Source organism: Scyliorhinus canicula, chromosome 4 (assembly GCF_902713615.1).
Source record: "Scyliorhinus canicula chromosome 4, sScyCan1.1, whole genome shotgun sequence".
Taxonomy (NCBI): Eukaryota; Metazoa; Chordata; class Chondrichthyes; order Carcharhiniformes; family Scyliorhinidae; genus Scyliorhinus; species Scyliorhinus canicula.
Window position 1 is genome coordinate 39,394,411 of NC_052149.1, and position 18,099 is coordinate 39,412,509.

At 48.4% G+C, this 18,099-nt stretch overlaps 1 protein-coding gene across 4 annotated transcripts in view; it reads left to right on the forward strand.

Annotated features, from left to right (window-relative positions):
- LOC119964510 overlaps positions 1–18,099 on the forward strand; it is a 210,188-nt gene that overhangs the window by 62,808 nt on the left and 129,281 nt on the right. For all 4 annotated transcript variants that reach the window (XM_038794087.1, XM_038794083.1, XM_038794086.1 and 1 more), the window contains 3 exons: positions 2,732–2,856; positions 4,842–4,919; positions 13,017–13,065. In XM_038794087.1, the coding sequence (XP_038650015.1) occupies positions 2,732–2,856; positions 4,842–4,919; positions 13,017–13,065 (252 nt within the window). The remainder of the gene's footprint in view (positions 1–2,731; positions 2,857–4,841; positions 4,920–13,016; positions 13,066–18,099) is intronic.

Below are 18,099 nucleotides of genomic sequence, written 5' to 3' on the forward strand. Positions count from 1 at the left end.
GACGGAGTGGCATGAACCACTCTGGCGTCGGCCTGCCCCAAAGGTGCGGAATCCTCCGCACCTTCAGGAGCTAGGCCGGCCCTGGAGTGGTTTGCGCCCCTCCGGCTGGCGTGGAAGGCCTTTGGCGCCACGCCAGCCGGGGCCAAAGGGATTCCGCCGGCCAGTGAGAGTCCGCGCATGCGCGGGTGCATCAACGGCTACTGACATCATCCCCGCGCATGCGCAGGGCGGGGGTCACCTCCGCGTCGGCCATCACGGAGGCTGACACGGCGGACACGTAGGAAAAGAGTGCCCCCACGGCACAGACCCCCCCGCGGATTGGTGGGCCCCGATCAAGGGCCAGGCGACGAAGGCGGCGAAGTCTTCCAGAATCATCCCTTCCCTATACAAGAGCTACAGCAATCAGTGAGTGACAGGCCATCTACTGTATGTGGAAGAACGAAAGAAGGAGCTTGGATGATCAGCTTTTTGAGGTTATAAGTGAGCTAAAGAAATTAGAAAGATAAACCTCAAATATTTAAGCCAAATTAATGAGAGTAGGACCAGAAGGCATAGATTTAAAGTGGTAAAGGATACATTTAGGACTAATATTCAGAAATTCATTATACACATTCCCATCAATGCATAGAACAGACTTGCAAAGATAAGTAGTAAAGATAAACACTGGAATCTTTTAACAAACAATTAGATGCTGAAGTGAAGGAGTTTTAGTGTCTCTCTTTGTGGATGAGCTAAGATGGGCGACTATCCTTTCTCATCTCTAACCAACCAAATGGTAAAAGGGTAGATTTTAAAAACAAAATTAGAGTACCCAATAATTTGTTTCCAATTAAGGGACAATTTAGCGTGGCCAGTCCATCTACCCTGCACATCTTTGGGTTAGAACATAGAACATAGAACAGTGCAGCACAGTACAGGCCCTTCAGCCCACGATGCTGTGCCGACCATTTACCCTAATTTAAGATCAACTTAACCTACACCCCTTCAATTTACAGATGTCCATGTTCCTGTCCAAGAGTCGCTTAAATGTCCCTAATAACTCTGACTCTACCACCTCCACTAGCAGTGCATTCCACACACTCATCACTCTCTGTGTAAAGGACCTACCTCTGGCATCTCCCCTATACCTTCCTCCAATCACCTTAAAATTATGTCTCCTCGCGACAGTCATTTCCGCCCTGGGGAAAAGTCTCTGCCCATCCACTCTATCCGTCCCTCTCATCACCTTGTACACCTGTATCAAGTCACCTCTCTGCCTCCTTCACTCCAGTGAGGAAAGCCCTAGCTCCCTCAACCTTTCTTCATAAGACATGCCCTCCAGCCAGGCAGCATCCTGGTAAATCTCCTCTGTACTCTCTCCAAAGCATCCACAGCCTTTCTATAATGTGGTGACCAGAACTGGACACAATATTCCAAGTGTGGTCTAATCAGGGTTTTATAAAGCTGCAGCAAAACCTCGCGGCTCTTAAACTCAATCCCCCTGTTAATGAAAGCCAACACACCATATGCCTCCTTAACAACCCTATCAACCTGGGTGGCAACCTTGAGGGATCTATGTACATGGACCCCAAGATCTCTCTGTTTGTCCACACTTCCAAGAAGCTTGCTTTTAACCCTGTATTCAGCATTCAAATTCAACCTTGCAAAATCAATCACTTCATATTTATCTAGGTTGAACTCCATCTGTCACTTCTCAGCCCAGCTCTGCATCTTGTCAATGTCCTGTTGTAACCTGCACCACCCTTGACACTATCTACAATTCCACCAACCTTTGTATCATCAGCAAACTTACTAACCCACCCTTCCACTTCCTCATCCAAGTCATTTATAAAAACCACGAAGAACAGAGGTCCCAGAACAGATCCTTGTGGGACACCACTGGTCACCTCCAGGCAGAATACTTTCCATCTACTATTACTCGCTGTCTTCTTTCCAGCCAATTCTGTATCCAGACAGCCAAATTTCCCTGTATCCCATGCCCCCGACTTTCTGAATGAGCCTACCATGGGGAACCTCATCAAATGCCTTACTGAAATCCATACACACCACATCCACTGCGCGACCTTCGTCAATGTGTCTTGTCACATCCTCAAAGAATTCAATGAGGCTTGTGAGGAACCTGCTATGTTTTTCTAAATAATCATAAATCCTATATCTCAGAATCCAGATGTAAGACTGACTGGTCTGTAATTCCCAGGGATTTCCCTATTCCCTTTCTTGAACAGGGGAACAACATTCGCCTCCGTCCAATCATCTGGTACTACTCCAGTGGAGAGTGAGGACGCAAAGATCATCAGCAACGGCGCAGCAATTTCCTCCCTCATTTTCCGTAGTAACCTTGGGTAATCCCAACTGGCCTAGGGGACTTATCTATCCTGATGCTTTTCAAAATTTCCAGCACATCCTCCTTCTTAATATCAACCTGGGGTTGTGGGAGAGAAACCCACAGAGACACGGGGAGAATGTGCGGACTCCACACGGGGCCGGTATTGAACCCGGGTCCTCAGCGCCATGAGGAAAATGGTAGATTTTTCTTAAACTGTTTAATAATTTCTGCTTGAGATGTAATTGTTTGAAAATGAAAGACTGTCATTTTAAACTGTGTTTACTAACCATTTGTAAAAAGTCACCAATTTTGGGACTCTTAGAATTGATGGAAAGTCTTACAATACCAGAAAGAGGAAACTACAAATATGAAAAGTTGCCATTTTTATCAGCTCTTTCTTTTTAGATCGTATACATGTGGTAGATTGCATGTCCCGTGCCTGGATGGTAGATGGGAATTTTGTCACTTCCAAAGAGAGACATCTGGTGGCCCAATTCTTCCTCGATTCTGCTCTATCAGACCATCCAGTTGTATGTATTTCATAATGTTTCTGGCTACCCTTTTTAGTTAAGTGATCCTTTGAATTTAAAATAAATAGAATGAAATGTTTTAGATGCTTGCTTTGCAGCATTGAGGTCAACGTCCTAATTACCTTAATTGGGATTAGGCTGGATGGCCCGTTTCCCAGCCAGTGCAGAAACTGTCAAGTGGCCTCTTTCTGTGTCTTAAACCTTTGATGATTCGACAATTCAATTTAGTTCATGAACACCAACTTACCTGATACTGGTCACATCCCTTGTTAATCTGGAGGGGCCCAAGGCATAAAAATCCAGGGCTGTTCTGACCATAAATAAAGTCACCATAGTCCCCTTTTGAGAGGGAGAGCTCTCTGGTGGTGATTTAACAGGAGGATCATCACACCTCAGGCAAGGTTGAGAAGGTGGGACCATCATGAATGACCTCAGCCAATGCAGAGTTGAACCTGCGCTGTTGGCCTTGTTCTGCATGACAAACCAGCTGTCCAGCCAACTGAGCTAAATCGGCCATAGTAACCCCTGGCGCTATTATTCCTATATATATACTTACTTTCAGGCCTTCGAGTAGTACCTGCCTCCTTACTAAATCTAGGCTTCTAGGGTTAACACCCTTCAACTTCACAATAAAAGCAAAATATTGTGGATACTGGAAATTTGAGATAAAAACAGAAAATCAGCAAGCACTCTGCAGGTGTACAGCAGAGAGAAACATACTTAATGTTTCGAGTCAAAAATAACTCTTATTCAGAAGTCTTTCGACATTGCTAGGCAGATATACCTTCACAATGAGTGGTATGTGACCTAATCCAAACATGGTTCCTTCCAATATCTCCTGTAACCCCTCCTTGCAGCTTCACATCATCTCTGTCAGGCTAAGTGTTAGGAAAGCAATGAAGGTCATTACCATTGTGGCAAGCTTTCTGTCATCAGAAACTCAATAAAACACAAATTTCAAGCAGAACCTTGACAGATGAGAATCTTGCACAGCTGAAGCAGCTGCTTGATGCAGAGAGTAACACTACATGTGTGGCGCATGAAGGTGAACCCTGCAGCAAAAACCAAGCATATGGGGCGCAATTCTCCGCACTCACGACGGTGCGGAGAATAGCGGGGTTCGTAAAATTTTACGGCCACGCTAGTCTGACGCCCTCCCGCTATTCTCCCCCCCCCCACGCCCAACTCCCGATACGAATCGCTGCCGCCGTTTTTTTACGGCCAGCAGCGATTCTCAGCTGGCCGATGGGCCGAGTTCCAAGCCCTTTACGGCTGTTTTTACGAACGGCAAACACACCTGGTCTGGCCGTTCGTAAAAACGGCCGTAAAGTGCCGATTTTTAAAACCATGGCACCGATTGGCACGGCAGTACCACGGCCGTGCCAAGGGTGCCATGGGCCCGCGATCGGTGGGCACCGATCGTGGGCAGTGGGTCCGATACCCGCGCACTCTTTGTCCTTCCGCCGCCCCGCTGTATCACTTCGCGGGGCGGCTGAGGGGCATCCCGGCCCGCGCATGCGCGGGTTTCGCGCGTGCGCGGGTTTCGCGCAAATGCGCGATGACGTCATCAACGCATGCGCGGGTTGGAGTCTTCCAATCCGCGCATGCGCGGCTGACGTCATGTGACGCGTCAGCCGGCGCAAACTCTGGCAAGCGGGCTTAACAAAATTCGTTAAGCCCGCGATGCCGGAGTTTACGGCGGCGGCATGCTAGCCCCGACCGGGGACCAGAATCGGTTCCCGGTCGGGGAGGGGGAGGCTGGCGTCAAACCCGCCCGGATTTGACGCCAGCCTTACGATTTCTCCCTCTCTGGGAGAATCGCGCCCATGAAGCGTAATGCATGGATTGAGTAATGAGACAGCATCTCTACAGCAATTTCAGGTCAGGCTGTAAGCATACGCCACAAGTTACTTGCCCATTTTGGAAGTGTTAATACCTCAATCTAATTGTTTCTGTCTTAATGATGCTTTTATATATGTATATAGCGTAACAAGATGAGTACAAAGCAGTTTACTCCAACCACTCAGAAGAACCTTTTCCAGACCTGTCCTTACGGTGAAAGGGTAAGTGCATTGTTACATATATGGTAATATAAGTGAGTGTAATAAATGTTTAGAAGAGTTCCACATGGGGTTTCCAGTGGCGTTTGTGAGCGGGTCGGCCGCATCGAGAGGAACTCCCGCCGGTGTCTACTATTTGCAGTGCTTTCGGGGGTTTCCCCGATTCTTCGCTCCCCCCCCCCCCCCCCGATTATTGTCGGCCTTTGGGGCCTCCCCAGGCATCAAGCGGGGCCGGTTCGAAAACCAGAGAGGAACGGGCAGCTGGTGTGGATGTCGGGCGGTTGGTGCTGAGGCGTCGGGCCCAGCGCGCGCGGAGGTCGAGGCAGTGGGGGCGGAGCCAAACAAAGGTCGAAGCGGCAGGCCCGAAGCCAGGGCACGATGCAGGTGAGATGTCCCACATCGGGTGGCTCCCGCCTAGAATGTTGTAAGAAGACTCAAGTCCGGTCCCAGGGAAATTCTGGAGGAATACAAAAAAGAAGAGAAACAAGTTTTAAAGAAACTTGGTGAAAGTTTTTTTTTCTTTTTCTGAAGGAAGACATTTTTTGTTTTTCTATAAAAAAAAGATTGAAGAAGGAAAGAAGGGTGAAAAAAAAAGGAAAAATAATAAGTCGTTAAAGGATGCAAAAAGCAGCGTCGAGGAATGGAGGAAAGCGGGCTCGCCATTGAATGAGAGGACCAGCAAAAGTGTTGACAAGATGGCGGATGCCGGACCGCATGGTGGGGCCGCACTACTTACGGTGGAGAAGATGACCACAGTGATGGCGGTGGAGATGGAAAAGCAGTTTGCGAGGCTCATGGAGGCTTTGAGGAAGGAGATGGCGGTTGAATTGAAGTCATTGGTGGAGGAGGCAATCGCCCCGGTGAGGGTAGCTGTGGCAAAGACATCGGCTGAGGTGAGAGAGCAGGACGAGAAGATGAAGGAAGTGGAGGAGGCCATGTCGCAGCACAGCGACCAGTTAACCTCGATGGGGGACGAGCTGCGGAGGGTGGTGTGGTCAACAGAGGACTCTGAGCAAAGCTTGAGGACTTGGAGAACCGCTTGAGGCGGCACAATCTGAGAATTGTGGGCTTGCTCGAAGGGACAGAGGGCCCAAGGCCAACAGAGTACTTCGCTAAGAAGTTGGCGGAGTTGATGGGAGAGGGTGAGAACCCCTCCCGGTACGAGCTGTACCGAGCTCATCGGTCATTAAGGCCAAAGCCCAAATGAGCCGCCAAGAGCAGTAATTATTTGCTTCCATTAGTACTGCATGAAGGAGAAGGTGTTAAGCTGGGCGAAGCAGAAGCGCGAGGTGCAGTGGGATGGTCCTGGAGTTCGGATCTACCAGGACTTGACGGTGGAGTTGGCAAAAAGAGGAGCGGCGTTCGAGCGAATGAAGGCGGCACTGTACAAAAAGGGGGTGCAATTTGGTATGGTATACCCGGCGAAGCTGAGGGTGACGTATGATGCCAAAGACTTTTATTTCGAGACAGCAGAGGTGGCTGAGGCGTTAGTGAGGGCAGAAGGCATGGGACATGATGCACTATCAATTGACCACAGAAGCGAGGTTGTAGTCCGAACTGAAGGCTTTAATAGACAAGATGTTTCCCCAGCAGCTCAGGTACAGAAAGGCAGCTGTGGGGAATACCCGGGCTCTTATATCCCACCTTACTGGGTGGAGCTACTTTACACCTCTAACCAATGGGTGATTAGTGTTACATACCATCGGGCCAATGAGCAGCGAGCCTTCTCCACCAATGGTGTCTCGGCATAGCTCGGTACCGTAATACCTCTAGTCATACTACCACAGGACAGATGTGAGGAGCAGAGCTGGAAGAGAGACTGTGGACTGTGATTGGGGAGCTGGAAAATGTATAAATGCTATAACTTTCTTTTTACTGATGTGCATTGTAATTTACTTCTCTTCACATTGTTACAGAGTTCAAGTTATTGGTTGGGTTGATTGGCATTCTGGTTATTTCTTATTTTAGTGAATTGTATGGGTTGGATTGTTGTTTTTGTTTTTTCTTTCTCTGGGACTGGGTGGGAGGGGACGGTATACCTTGGTGGGGGGGGGGGAGCCACCCGCGCTAGCTAACTAAAGTCAGCAAGTGAATGGAGGTGAGGTGAGAGGGGGGGCTGCAGACATTGGAGCCTGGTTGGCAGGTTTCGATGGGCCTATGAGGCGAGTGAGGGGGGGGAAGGGATTGATGCTGGGAGATGTTTTTTCGACAGGAAATATAGGGGGGGTTTTGGGAGGGGGGGAAGGGTTTTGATGTTAATAATGGATAGGACGTGTCAGGCTCATGGGGCAGGGCCTGGTGGTATGATAATGGTGGATACGAAGGATGGGGAGGTGAGACACCCCCAGTTAGGATAGTCACGTGGAACGTGAGGGGGTTAGGAGGTCCGGTCAAGAGGTCAAGGGTGCTTGCGCATCTTAAAAGTTTGAAGGCTGATGTAGCAATGCTGCAGGAGACTCACTTGAGGGTGAAGGACCAGGTGAGACTTAAAAAGGGTTGGGTTTGCCAAGTGCTTCCCTCTGGATTTGATGGAAGGGCTCGAGGGGTCGGGTTGTTGGTCAGCAAAAGAGTACGCTTCCAGATGGAGAAGGTGGTGGCAGATCAGGGGGGTAGATATGTGATTGTAACAGGGGCGCTGGAGGGGAGGTTAGTGGTGCTGCTACATGTATACGGTCCCAATTGGGACGATGTGGGATTCGCGAAGAAGGTGTTTGGGGCCATCCCCGACTTGGACACACATGAACTGATAGTGGGGGGTGACTGGAACTTGGTGCAGAGGCCATGGTTGGACAGGTCACGGCCGCGCTCGCTGGTCCAATCAGGGGGGTGGCGAAGGCGCTAGCTGGGCTAATGGTGGAAATGGGAGGGGTGGACACTTAGAGGTTTCTGCACCCGAGGGAACGGGAGTACTCGTTTGTCTCAGCAGTCCATAAGGTATACTCACAGATCGACTTTTCCATGGTGGGGAAGGCTTTGCTGGCTTGGGTTAAGGGGTTGGAATACTCGGCAATTGCAGTGTCTGATCATGCTCCGCATTGGATGGATATGGTACTGGAGAAGGGGGTAGCGCAGAGGCCGGGGTGGAAACTGGATGTGGGACCTTTGGGGGATCAAGGGTTCTGTTAGAAAATTGAAAAGGTAATTGAGGAATATGTAGGTTTAAACTGTACAGGTGAGGTGTCGAAGGCAGTTGTCTGGGAGGCTCTAAAGGCGGTGGTGAGGGGTGAGGTGATTTTGTTTAAGGCCAGGTAGGACAAATAGGAGAGGTTGGAGCGGTAGAGGGTAATAGATGAGATGTTGGAGGTAGATAGGAGTTATGCAGAAGATGGGGACCCAGCGAAACTGGAAAAGAGGAAGGAACTGCAGGCGACCTTTGACCGACTATCCACCAGGAAGGCGGTGCGCCAACTGAGACGAGCAAGGGGTACAGTTTACGAACATGGAGATAAGGCGGGCCCTTATGTTAGCAGGTCAGCTCCGGAGGGAGGCAGCGGCAAGGGAAATTGTGCAGGTGAGGGATAGGGCAGGGAAGTTGGTGGTGGCTCCGGATCTGATTACCAAAGTTTTTGAGGAATTTTATGAGAGGTTGTACAGGTCAGAGCCACCTGGGGGAGACCGTGAGATGCAGGAATTTCTAGATGGGTTGGAGTACCCGAGGTTAGGGGAGGGGGACAGGGCTATATTAGAAGGAGCAATAGTGGAGCAGGAGATAAAGGATGCAATTGGGAGGATGCAGTCGGGAATGGGGGGCAGGGCGGGATGGGTTTCCGGTGGAATATTATTAAAAAATTCAAGGATAAGCTGGCACCCCTGATGGTGGGGATGTTTGAAGAGGCGATAGGGAAGGGAGTGCAGCCACAAACCTTGGGGCAGGCATCGATTTCACTGTTGCTAAAAAAAGATAAGGATCCAACGGAGTGTGGGTCGTATAGGCCCATATCACTTCTGAATGTGGATGCAGAAGTATTGGCGAAGATACTGGCGGTTAGGCTGGATTAGTGCCTCCCGAAGGTGATAGGTGAAAATCAGACCGGGTTCGTGAGAGGGAGGCAGCTCTTTTCAAATGTTAGAAGGGTATTGAACGTCGTTATGGCACCAGCAGAGGGGAAGGTGTTCGACCGGGTAGAATGGGGGTACTTGATGGCAGTTCTGGAGCGGTTTGGGATTGGACCAAGATTTGTGAACTGGGTAAAGCTACTATATAAGGAGCTGAGGGCGAGTGTCCGAACAAACAACATCAGCTCGAGATACTTTTCTCTCCACCGTGGGACGAGGCAGGGATGTCCTCTGTCCCCCCCCCTGCTATTTGCACTCGCGATTGAGCCGTTGGCCATCGCATTAAGAAGTTTGGGGGTGTGGATAGGAAGAGTGCGGGGGTGGGGGGGAGAGAGCATAGGGTGTCCTTATATGCCGATGATTTGCTGTTATACGTGTCAGAACCGAGTGTGTCAAAAGGGGGAATATTGAAGCTGCTTCGAGTGTTTGGGTCTTTCTCGGGGTACAAACTAAATCTCGACAAGAATGAGTATTTTGTGGTGTCTGGGCAGGGGCAGGGACTCACTTTAGGTACCTGGGGTGCAGGTTGCCCTGGAGTGGGGGGGGGGGGGGGGGGGGGGGCTCCGCAGTTACAACATTTCTAGTTTGGTGGGGAGAGTGTAAGCTGATCTGGCAAGGTGGGATGGTCTCCTTCTGTCACTAGCGGGTCGGGTACAGGCGGTTAAAATGAATGTGTTGCCGCCATTTATTTTTCAATGCCTGCCAATTTTCCTGCCAAAGGTTTTTTTCAGCGAGATTGAGGGAATGATTACTTCGTTCATATGGGGAGGGAAGGTGGCCAGAGTTAGAAAGGTGCTGTTACAGAGGGGAAGGCAGGTAGGGAGTTTGGGTCTCCCGAACCTGATGTATTATTACTGGAGGAGAGTTTGTGCAGGGGTTGGGATTGAAAGCACTAACAACAGCGCCACTCCCGATAGCCCCGGGGAAATACTCAGGGAGTCCGGTAATAATAGCTTCATTGAGAATTTGGAGGCAGTTTCGGCAACACTTCGGGTTGGGGGCAGGGTCCAGGGAAATGCCGATCCGGGGGAACCACAGATTTGAGCCAGGGAGGTGGGATGGAAATTTTCGGAAATGGGAGGAGAAGGGGATTAAAACACTAAAAGATTTGTTTCTTAGGGGTCGGTTTGCAGGATTGAAGGAGCTGGAAGCGAAGTATGGGCTGGAGCAGGGGGAAATGTTTAGATCCATGCAGATTTGAGATTTTGCCAGAAAGGAGATACAGAGCTTCCCGGTGGAGCCGTCCTCCACATTGCTGGAGGAGTTGCTGATGACAGGGGGACTGGAGAAGGGGGTAGTGTCAGCGGTTTACGGAGTTATTTTGGAAAAGGAGAAGGCACCGCTGGAAGGGATCAAAGCAAAGTGGGAGGAAGAGTTGGGAGATGATATGGAGGAGGGGTTCTGGTGTGAGATGCTCCGGAGAGTGAATGCCTCCACCTCGTGCGCGAGATTGGGGCTGATACATGCGAAGGTGGTATACAGAGCAAACCTCACGAGGGCGAGGATGAGTCGATTCTTTGAAGGAGTAGAAAATTTCATTTCATTTTTTTCATTTTCAAATGTGTGTGAATGTTGTTGGGGGGGGGGGGGGGGGGCACTAATCATGTTTGTTTGTTTTGGTCCTGTCCAAAGCTACAGAATTTCTGGTAGGAGGATTTAGGGTAATTTCTAAAGTGGTGCCCGTGAAACTGGACCCGGGCCATATTCGGGGTGTCGGACCAGCCAGGGTTGGAAACAGGTGCGGAGGCAGATGTTGTAGCCTTCGCCTCGTTGATCGCCCAAAGGCGGATCCTGATAGGTTGGAGAGTAACCTCTCCACCCTGTGCCCTGGCGTGGCGGGGGGACCTGTTGGAATTCTTGACTCTTGAGAAGGTTAAGTTTGAACTGAGGGGAAGGATGGAGGGGTTCTACAATTCATGGGCATTATTCATTCTGCACTTTCAAAAACTGGATAACATCGAACATTCGTTGGGGCGTGTGGGTGGGAGGGTTGGGGGGAGGGGGGCTGTGTGTGTTAATGGCGACTATGGGTGATCCCTAATTCCTTTTTGTTATTTGTTTGTGTGAACATACGAGCTAATGTTTGGGGTTTGGTGGGAGGATGGGATCGTTGTTATTGATATGGGGATTGACATATTTGTTACTGATTATTGTTTATTGTTGGTGGGTGTAAATTTGGGAGAAAATGTGACAAAGGATGAGAATAAAAAAATTTAAAAGAAAAAGAAAAGTGCCACATGGGAATGTATTGTGTACAATAAGGGCTCACTGCAAAATTTTAATGCACAAACCTTTCTGCTGCTGATCTCTTACAGCTTTGTTGTTGCTCCAGATATTTTTATCATTGATTTGGCAAATTTATTGAGACGTATTCTTCAGAAATAGTACAGAAAAATAGCAGCCACGAGAAAAGTAATAGGTTATTTAATCTTATTGTTCATTGTGAACTCTTTTTTGTTATATTCACAATAAGCCGCTACGTTTACCCACTGAATAGTTACTGCTTCTCTTGACTCTCACCTTACTGTGTCAGGTTCATTCATTTACTCTTGTTTGATTGGGGGATGGGGTTTGGCGGGGGTGGAGGAAGGCTGTATTTCCTGGCCTATGAGTTTACTGCAGGGAAGGGTTATTGCTGTGTATGAGGGTTATGAATTTCCCCTAAATGGTCGGCAAGGTTTTTCCTAAGTTGAGGCTCTGCAGAGCGGGCAATGTCACCAATTCTTTTGCTTCCAGTAGATTCGTAAGAAAGTGCCAAAGGCTGAAATTGCATGTCGCATTCATTCATTTTTGGATATGTGCAAGGAGAACAAATTTGTATATGATTGATTATGATAACAAGGATAATGGCAATGCTTTTCGAGATTACTTTTTCATGAAATGGTTATGAGGCTTTTGTTTCTGGCACCTCAGAGTGAGGATTTTAAAAAATACTTCTGCTATTGTTGTCGGAGATAGAAAATAGTGAGGGAGAAATTTAATGTCGGCAACGGGAGTATGATCCATCGACTGGAGATCTGACGAGAGCCCGGCTTTGCCTCTTTTCAGAAATGCCCGCTGCTTTAAGTGCCATTTAGTAGTGGTGGTGGGCCTTTTTCCGGGATCAACAACCCGGGTTTGGTAGCACTACCGGGGAGGTGGTGGCTCCTGCTGGTAGTGCACCCACTAGAGGCCCAAAATTGCTGAGCTCCCCCACCCTCCTGATGGCATCTATTTTAATCAGGCCTATGGTGAATTCCAGCAGCAGTGGGAAGAGGCCCTTCAGTGGTCAATAATTGCCCACTTAGGGGCATCAGTTGGAAGTGGGGCCCACCACAAATCTTCTCGCCCGAGACTTAATTGGGGCTGAGCTGGGAAGGTGACTGGTCCCTATATGCCATCCCCCAGCCCGATTAAATGGCCCACCATCAAACCCATCACAGGGGAGGGCATTAAATTCCACCCCAAGTCTGCAGGAGCACAGAATACTGTAAAAAAAAAAATAGAGTGAGGGTAAGATTGATTGGTCACGTCAAAATGGCAATAATGATTGTGCTAGTTTTATGTCCCATCTGATTTTCTTTATCGTTGAAGTTGATTGGTGTCACCCATTTTGTGACCCCCCACCAAGCCATTTTCAGTGCCGCACTATGGGTACTCGACCGCATGATCAACAATTTTAGCATATATTAGATGCAAAATTATTTTAGGTATAAATTAGGGAGGCTGAGAGGGAATATGAAAGAATGCTGTGGACCAACATAAATGAAGTAGCAATGGCTTTTATCAGTGTATAGGAAGTACAAGAATAGACAAAGTTGCCTTATATGTGAAGGGAACAATCTGTACTTGAGAGTGAGGGAAAAACCATTCACTAGTAGCAGTGTATACCCCTTTTCACTAGCTTCCTTATACTTGTAGGTATGCCATCCTGTTTCTTGGGCATTTATGGCTCTTTGTTCTCTGGTAATAATTACCCCCGTTGTCCATATTTCAGTCACAATGTACTGCTCCTTTTTGTAATTTTGAAATACATTACCTGATGTTTATGCCTCTTTCTGACAGACTCTCCACTTAATGAACCAATTTCCTTTGAATGAACGGTTAAATTCAGGTAGCGTATCCTTTTCAATTTTATACTTCCATTTTTTTAGAAGGTTAAAAAGATTTGTACCTTTGATTGATTCATTTCTTTTCCTGTGTCCTCCAAAGAATCTCTTTTGTCCATTCAGTACAGAGGGTGTCTGACAGGATGACAATTCTGCCTGTCCAAAGAAAGCACCCTTGCCTCTAAATAAGCACAACACTTAACCAAACAATGATATCTACTTTCTTTCTTCTTTCAGAGATGTTGACCTCTCCAGATTTCCCATTCACTCAAAATATTTCACTATCAGTTCTTTAATTCTATACAATGTTCTGGCTCCTCTGCACGGTTACTTTTCTCTTTGCTACCTCTTTCTTTTAAAAACAATGTTTTCCAATTAAGGAGCAATTTAACGTGGCCAATCCACCTACCCTGTGTCATGATATGCAAACATGCAACCAATGAACACTCAGATTAGGACACAACCAATGGGCAGTCAGGACACTCAGAGGTGGCATCACCACAAGGGGGCATGACAGAAACACTATAAAAGGGATGAGGCACTCACACCCTGCCTCTTTCCACAGACAGACATCTAGAGAGTTAGACAGGGTTGATCAGCAGCATCACACCCCAGCACGTGGCTTAGAGCAAGGCTGGTGCAGTTAGACTGAGTTACTACAGTTAGATTAGGAGAGAGTCTAAATCATTTGAGAACTGCTTTAATAGTTCAATAAACACGTTGAACTCATTTCAGAGTCTGAAGCATCCTTTAGTTAAGACTGCATCAAGTAGCAGCCTGTGTTATCCGAAACAGCATAACACAACATGATACCAGGAGTGACTGTTCAATCTATTTAGTTCAACTCAGCAAGATCCGTGATAAGGTTAGTTAAATACAGGCACAATGGACAAGATTCAGGCTCCTCATCAGCTCAGGACCACCAGAAATCTTAGTGCCAACTGGCGATCATTCAAGCAGAAATTTCAACTATACGTGGAAGCATCCGACCTCAATAGCGCAACCGATGCATGGAAGATAGCTCTTCTACTCACCACTGCGGGTAACCATGCGATAGAGATCTTCAACTCCTTTCACTTTTCCGAAGGGCAGGACAAAATGAAATACCAAACCATCCTGAACAAATTCAACAGCCACTGCGAGGTGGACACCAACAAAATCTTCGAGCACTACATCTTCAAGCAGACGATGCAAGGTAAAGACAAATCCGTCACCTCCTATTTAACTAACCTTAGACTGCGAGTGCATTCCTACAACTTCGGTGATATCACTGACTCCGTGATCAGAGACCAAATCATTTTTGGAGTCCACTCTGATCCTCTGCAAGAGCAATTGTTGAAAATCAAGCACATGACCCTGCCAGTCACGATTGAAACGTGTATTGTGCGTGAGCACTCTAAAAATCCCTATTCACAGTACAAAACGGCAGAAAGTGAAAAACAAGCCTCCCATGAGGTGGAGAGTGTTCAGGCCATCTCCCGGATGCAGCGCCTCCATATTGCCGAAAGCGGCCATTTTGCGCCCGACGCATGCGCAATGCGATCAGGAACACGAAGCGGCCGGAAACCGCCCTGCACAGGTGCAGACGTCTGAGAACCGCACCGCGCATGCGCAACAATGCACTGAATGTCATGATGCCGACGTCGTGACGTGTGCGTACTGCGGCACCGCCCATTTTTTAAAAAACTGCCCTGCAAGAGGCAAACACTGTTTAAACTATGGGAAACCAAACCATTATGCAGTCCTGTGCAGATCTGCACCACCAGTCAGGAGCCAGCGCTCCCAATTCTGACAACGCCGCATCAGAAGTGTGCAACACCAAACGCATGACTCTGATCCAGGCAGTGTGGCGGATCCAGATGATGAATACCTGGACAACACTTACCGAGTGGCCATTACCAAAGTGTGAATACGCCACACCAGACACATCGCAAGTCTAATCAATCCTGGTCGTGGATTCTGAGGACGAACGGCATGCAGTGAGGAAGGTCAACCATTACCCCATCCAGTTCAAACTGGACACAGGTGCCTCCGCCAACCTGATTTCGCAGCTGGACTTCAAGAGAATCAAGAAGCCCCCCACAATCCTTCCAGCTGCCTGCAAACTCCTGGACTACAATGGAAACGCAATCAAGGCACTGGGGTCTTGCCATATGCAGGTGTCCAGCCGACACACACAAGCAAGCTTACACTTCGAGATTGTTAAACCAGACAGGGTGTCCCTGCTAGGTGCGCACTGTAGCCACCTGGGTTGGCCAATTCCTGAATTTAAAATGGAGATTCGCTAAGAATGAAGGGAAATTCAGCCAAGGACAGGAAAACAAGCAGGTGCAAAGTTTCCTGTGTATTAAGACTTGCAGAACCCAGACAGAACCGAAACCAAAAGCCATCTACATATTAATGAGCAATCCCCAGGAACAATTAGATACATTGAAGTAATCAAGACCAAACCAGACTCCTCGGCACCAGCAGGAGCCAAGACAAAGGAAGGTCAACGGACATTTAGGAACCACCCAGCAATCAGGGAACAGCTCCAGTATTGGAGAAATCAATTCAAATGATCAGAACTTAGTCCAATCAATTGGAACCAGGTACAGGGTCCGCCCACAAGGGCACGAAGCCCTTGGGGACTATAAAATAGAGTCCCCAAGTTCAGTTCGATCTTCTTGGCAGGGTCTCTCAGCAGCTCGAAACAACTCTTGACCGTGACCTGCCTAGCAGCTGCACCAACCAAGTAAGTGTCCAGTTAACGCACGCTACGAGATAGGTGCTCCTAACCCTTAGTCCATACCAGCTGGAAGCCTGCAGACTCAGAAGCGAATGAAAGGCCATTTGTTCCCCATACCTGGTGGGCCAGTTTCCAAAGCTAAGTATTGGCCTATTAGTGTTAGTGATAGTCTAGTGAGTAGTATTTTATGCATGAGTAGCGATTAACTGTGTATATAATAAATGTGTTTTGATTTGAACCTTACTAACTGGTGTATTGAGTTATTGATCAGCACTTGAACTTGAACCTCGTGGTGGTATCATAAAGATATCTGGCGACTCTAGAGCAAGATTATAAAACAGAGCAATTAAGTGTAAAGCACACTTAGCAAAATTTAGCAACAGCACGCCTACAAGCAACTGAACCTCATACAAAGGATCTACACCACGACGCCGTCCCATCCAGATCTTCAGGCCAGCATTGACGACATCCTAACCCAGTACTCAGATGTAATTAGTGGGATGGGCACGCTGCCGTACAAGTACAAGATTCTACTGCGGCTTTATGCCAAGCCAGTGGTCCACGCACCACGATGAGTCCCTGCTCCACTGAGAGAGCGCCTGAAGGCAGAGCTCACGAGTCTACAACAAAAAGGCATCCTCTCCAAGTTCACTGAACCAACCGGCTGGGTCAGCTCGATGGTGTGCGTAAAGAAGCCTTTGGGGACCTACGCATCTGCATTGACCCCAAAGATCTAAACAAAAACATTATGCGGGAACATTATCCCATCCCAAAGAGGGAAGAAATCACAAGTGAGATGGCACACGCAAGCTTCTTCACAAAATTGGATGCATCCCAAGGATTGTGGCAAATCCAATTTGAAGAATCCAGCAGAAGGCTCTGCATGTTCAACACCCCTTTCGGCAGGTTCTGCTACAACCAAATGCCATTTGGCATCAACTCGGCATCAGAGATTTTCCATCGCATCATTGAACAGATGATGGAGGGAGTAGAAGGGGTTCGTGTCTACGTTGCTGATACCATAATCTGGTCCACAACCCCAGAGGAACATGTGTTGCGACTCAAGAAAGTATTCCGACGCATACATGAACATGGCCTCAAGCTAAACAGGTCCAAATGCTGTTTTGGAACATCCACGCTAAAGTTCCTGGGCGATCAGATTTCGCGACTCGGTGTGGGCCCGGACACAGACAAAATTAAAGCCATCGAGGCAATGAAAGTCCCCGAGGAGAAGAAGGCAGTACTGCGCTTACTGGGAATGGTCAATTTCTTTGGCAAGTTCATCCCAAATTTTGCCACATACAACATGGCCCTACGCAACCTGGTGAAAAAATCAACCGCCTTTGAGTGGAAGGCGGAGCACCGAACAGATTTGCTGGAGCTGAAAGCCAAGCTCACCACTGCACCCGTCCTTGAATTCTTTGACCCAGACCGAGAGACCAAGATATCCACAGATGCGAGTCAGGATGGCATTGGGGCGGTGTTGCTTCAAAGAGACGATACGTCATCCTGGGTACCAGTAGCATACGCGTCACGGGAAATGGCACCCACTGAGACCAGATATGCGCAGATTGAGAAGGAGTGTTTAGGTCTTCTCACCGGCATCCTCAAATTTCATGATTATGTCTATGGCTTGCCAAAATTTACTGTTGAGACGGATCATAGGCCTCTGGTCCACATCATCCAAAAGGACCTGAATGACATGACGCCTCGTTTGCAGAAAATTCTGCTCAAACTCCGGAGGTATGATTTCAATTTGGTGTACACACCTGGCAAGGAGCTCATCATTGCCGATGCATTGTCCCGCTCCGTCAACTCACCCAGTGAACCACTGGAGATCATCCAGCACATTGAATTGCAGGTACAACTGTGTGCAAGCACTCTCCCGGCAACAGATGAGACGATCGTTCTCATCTGAGAAGAGACGGCCAAAGACCCCCTGTTGCAGCGAGTCATCCACAACCTCAGTAATGGCTGGCAGAAAGGGCAATGCCCTCAATTCTACAACGCCAAGGATGACCTGACGCTGATTGACGGCATCATGCTCAAGATGGACAGGATAGTCATCCCGCTACGTGTCCAGACCATGGTGCTGCGGCAGATTCATGAGGAACACCTGGGCGTAGAAAAGTGCAGACGCAGGGGCCGGCAAGCTGTCTACTGGCCCGGCATCAACCAGGACATCACGGACATTGTCCTGAACTGCGAAACCTGTCAGAGGTTCCAACCAGCGCAGAGCAAGGAGACACTCCAACCACATGACCTAGAGCCCTCTCCGTGGTCCAAGGTTAGCATTAACCTGTACCACGCG